The 4,052-nt window shown below is 70.6% G+C and overlaps 1 protein-coding gene across 1 annotated transcript; it reads right to left on the minus strand.

Annotated features, from left to right (window-relative positions):
• Positions 1-219: 219 nt before the first annotated feature.
• Positions 220-3,487, minus strand: CKB (creatine kinase B). Its single transcript, XM_080808454.1, has 8 exons — positions 3,358-3,487; positions 2,845-3,058; positions 2,491-2,645; positions 2,285-2,417; positions 1,861-2,032; positions 1,078-1,201; positions 694-883; positions 220-612 (listed from the first exon to the last, which is right to left on the minus strand). The coding sequence occupies exons 2-8, from the start codon at positions 3,035-3,037 to the stop codon at positions 434-436; spliced, it is 1,146 nt and encodes a 381-aa protein (XP_080664580.1). The 5' UTR covers positions 3,038-3,058; positions 3,358-3,487; the 3' UTR covers positions 220-433.
• Between the last annotated feature and the right edge of the window lie 565 nt (positions 3,488-4,052).

Genomic DNA, 4,052 nt, shown 5'->3' on the forward strand with positions numbered 1-4,052 from the left:
CCCTCTGCCCGTGGCCTCCCCACCGGCCCATCCCACGCCTGCAAGGAAGCCAACGGACAGGGCGGCAAGGGAGGAGGTCACGGAATAGGGCTGGATGGGCACCGCGGGCTGACCGCCTCCCGACTGCCGGCCCTTCTTAGACAGCGAAGCGGAAAGGCCCGAGGCCCCCACAGCCCGGCTTCTGGGCACCAGATCTGCCACAGGAAGGGGACACACTCCTCCGAGACTCAAGGCCGAAACCCTAGTTTTATTTCAGCATCAGCAACATCTTAGCCATCACAAAAATAAACTCTACCAAGGGCGACGGGAGTCTCTACGGCGAGGCTACGGGCTCAGCCGCCAAGTGGCGAACGTCAGGGGTGCGTGGCGGGCACTGCCCGGGCAATAAGTTAGGAAGCGGCAGGGCTGGTGGTGGTGGCGGCGGGGCCGGGCCTCACTTCTGGGCCGGCACGAGGTCGTCGATGGCCTGGCCTTGCTCCAGCCGCTGCTCCATCTCGACGAGCAGCTTCACGCCGTCCACCACCATCTGCACCAGCTCCACCTCCGAGAAGCCCAGGCGGTCTGCGTTGGACACATCGAAGACGCCCCCCACGGCAGCTGTGTCCACACCACCTGGGGAGATGAGCAGGTCAGCAGGGGTCGGGCGGGGGCTGCCCCAGAGAGGGGCCTGCCTACAGCCGCCGCCCCACTCACCGGTGCCTCGTTTCTGCAGCCGCAGCCGCTTGAGCACCTCCGGGAACTTCTCGTGCTTGCCCAGGTGGGGCAGCTTGATGTGCACACCTGCCCGCAGGCCTGTGCCCAGATTGGATGGGCAGGTGAGGATGTACCCCAGGTGAGGGTTCCACATGAATTCGTAATTCTTAGACTTGAAGAGTGTTTCAATCTGGAGGTAGAGAAGGTGGGAGAGGTGAGCCCTAGCCGAGAGCCCCCCACCACGGGACAAGCTGGGACCCGAGGGCCCAGGGGGACCGATGGGGGACACCCACTCCCTGCCTGAGCTCTGGAGCTTGGCCCTGGCCCCTCCCTGGCACAACACCCCGCTTGTGCCCACCCAGCTTGGGGGTGGTCAGGCCTGACCTGGGTGAGGCCATTGCAGAAGCGAGTGAACACCTCCTTCATGTTGCCCCCTTTCTGCATGGAGATGACCCGCAGGTGGTCTTCCTCGTTGATCCACACCAGGAAGGTCTTATTGTCATTGTGCCTGGGGGAGGGGCACAGTCAAGCCTCCTCCTCCGACTCCGGTCTTAGGACACATCCAGAAAAAAGCTCTAGGGGGACCCCAGACCCCAGGAACTTGACAAGTCCCTGACGTGCTCAATCCAGCTGTACCCAGAAGCCTGAGCTGCGCCCCACCCTGCCGGTCCAGTGCTGCGGCCTGCGGTGTGGGGGAGGGCGGAGGGCCCCACCTAGGAGGTCAGGGGCTGAGGGAAGTGGTGTATCTGGACGCTGAAACCGCCCTTCGCAGCCGGCGGAGGCCCGAGGCTGTAACCTTCCCCCAGCCCCCGCCCCCGCCCCCGCTAGGAAGCGCCTGCGTCACCCGGCACCTGGCAGAGTCCCCGCGGAGAAGGGGATGAGACGGGAGACGGAAAACAAGAAGCTCCAGCTCCCAAGAGGAGGGTGGAGGAGAGAAGCCAGCGCACCCCGCGCCCACTTCTAAGCTCCCCCGAGGCCTGAGCCGCCTCCAGCTGGAGTCCCTCTCACGTACCTGCGCGGTCAAGGTCACCTGCCAGGAGGCCCCGGAGGAACCGAACCTGTCCCAGGACTGCGCCCCTCCCTCTTCCTCCTCGGCGGCGGCGGCGTTGGGGAGGGCCAGAGGGAGGGGGGAAGGGGGACCCGCGGGAGGGGAAGGGGGGCACGCACCAAATGCCGCGGGCGTCGGGCCAGTCACGGGCCATGCCCGAGGCCAGCAGCAGCGGCGACACGGGCTTATCGAAGAGGAAGTGGTCGTCGATGAGCTGCTGCTGCTCCGCCTCGGTCATGCTCTTGAGAGCGTAGTAGCGGCCGGCCAGGTCCCCGTCCAGGCTGGACAGAGCTGCAGAGGGGCACGCTCAGGGGGACACACACGCGCCCCGGCCCCACGCCCGCCCCCGGCCTTGTGTGAGCCCGGTCCGCGCGGCGGTCCGAGACCGAGGCCGCGACCTCGCTGGGCCTTGGGCCTCCGTCCCCCCGGGAAACCGGACACGGCGCGCAGATAAGAGCGTGGCAGCGGCGGCTCGGGTGACTGGGGTGACGGACACCCCGGCCGGGGGGGAGAGCGGGGGCAGCCGGCCGGCCCGACCCCTACCTTCCACGGCGAGCTTCTCGATGGCGCGGCGCTCCCCGCGGCTGCAGTGCGGGGGGAGGCAGAAGCCGCGGATGCTGCGACCCGTGCGCACCCGCGAGCTCAGCACGTAGTTGGGGTCCAGGTCGTCGCCGCCCTGGGGGCGGAGCCGGGGTGAGCGCCGGGAGACCCCTCCCCAGCCCGCCCCGCCACCTGGGGCCGCCCCGCACCTGCAGGTTGTCGGGGTTGAGGTCGGTCTTGTGCTCGTCGCTGGGCTTGTAGCCGCCGTGCCGGTCCTCAATGATGGGGTCAAAGAGCTCCTTGAACACGTCATAGGACTCCTCGTCGCCTGCCACGCAGCCCACGGTCATGATGTAGGGGTGGCCTGGGGGGACGCGGAATGGGGCAGTGACGTCACTGCCAGGCCCCAGCGAGCGCGTAGGGCCCCGCAGCTCCGCCCGGGAAGGGCAACGGCGGAACCCCGGCCCGAGCGGGGGGCTGGGGGCGGCGCTGGACCCTAGCCCCGGGGTTATTTCTTGCGGATCGGAGCCCGCACCCTGACCCCGGGACCGGGGCGCGCGTACCCGGGTTGTCCACGCCGGTCTGGATGACGTCGTCCAGCGTGAAGCCGCTTGGCGTGCTCTTGGCGCGCAGGTCCGCGTACAGCTCGGGGGTCAGCACCTTGGCCATGTGGTTGTTGTGCCCGCTGAGGTCGGGGAACTCGTCCTCGGCCGGGAAGCGCAGCTTCAACGTGTTGTGGCTGTTGGAGAAGGGCATGGCGGCGGCGGCGGCGGCGAGCTGCGGGGAGATCCGGGGGTCAGGGAGGACCCGGCGCACCGGGCCCCTCGGGGACGCGCGGGCCACCCAGGGCCTCGCTGCCCGGGCTCCTGGTCACCCTGGGACGCGGCCAAGGTCAGCGGGGTCCGCAGCTCGCGCAGGGCGCTCCCGCCCCGCCCAGGACCCCAGGCCCCGCCGGCGCGCGCTCCAGGCGGCGGACCCCGGTGTGCGTGACGGTGCGGCCCACGGGCCCCTCCGTGCGCAGCAGCGCCCCCGCCCCAGCGCCCCGGCGGCCTCCGCCCGCCCTCCGGCCCACTCACCGGGTGGCCGGGCGGGGCAGGGGCTCTCCGTCCGTCGGCAGCTCCGGGCGCGGCGCAGGCGAACAGCCGCGGCTCCGCGCTCCCGCGGCTCTTAAGGGGCGCGACGCGGGCCGCCCATTGGCCGCTATTTATAGCCCATTCATTCCATTGGCCCGCGCCGCGGGGTGGTGCCGCCGCTTTGTCCGCCACCCGCAGCCCCCGACAACCCCCCCAAGGCCGCCCACCCCTGCTGTCCCCTCGCCGGGACCCCGCGCAGCCCGCCCACCCCGCCGGGCGTCCGCCCAGGACCCCGCGGCCGAAACCTCAAGCCCTTGGACGTGCGGGAAGGTCCCTCCCACGCTGCCTCCGGGCGGGAAACTGAGGCAGGAGCGCCGCTGGGCGCTTGAAGAAGCTCGGGCTCATCTGCAGCCGGGCTCTGGCCTTCCCTGGTCCCGCCGGGGCCCGCGGCGGTCACGACGAGGGTCCAGGCGTGAACGTTCCGCGCTCCCGCAGCAGGTACTAACCCTCCCCCACCCCACCCCCGCCGGGTCCGAGCCGGCCAGGAGCCGCCGACCTTCCTCAAGGTGCCCGGAGGCATCTCCCGGGCAATGTTGGTGCAGAGCGAAGGCGCGCCGGGAGGCGCAGTCTGGCTGCGGTCCAGCGGGGCGGCTCCCGCGGTACCTTGACCTTGGGCGAGTCCCCCGACGCCGGGGGAC

This window comes from Martes martes (genome assembly GCF_963455335.1).
Source record: "Martes martes genome assembly, chromosome: 7".
Classification (NCBI taxonomy): Eukaryota; Metazoa; Chordata; class Mammalia; order Carnivora; family Mustelidae; genus Martes; species Martes martes.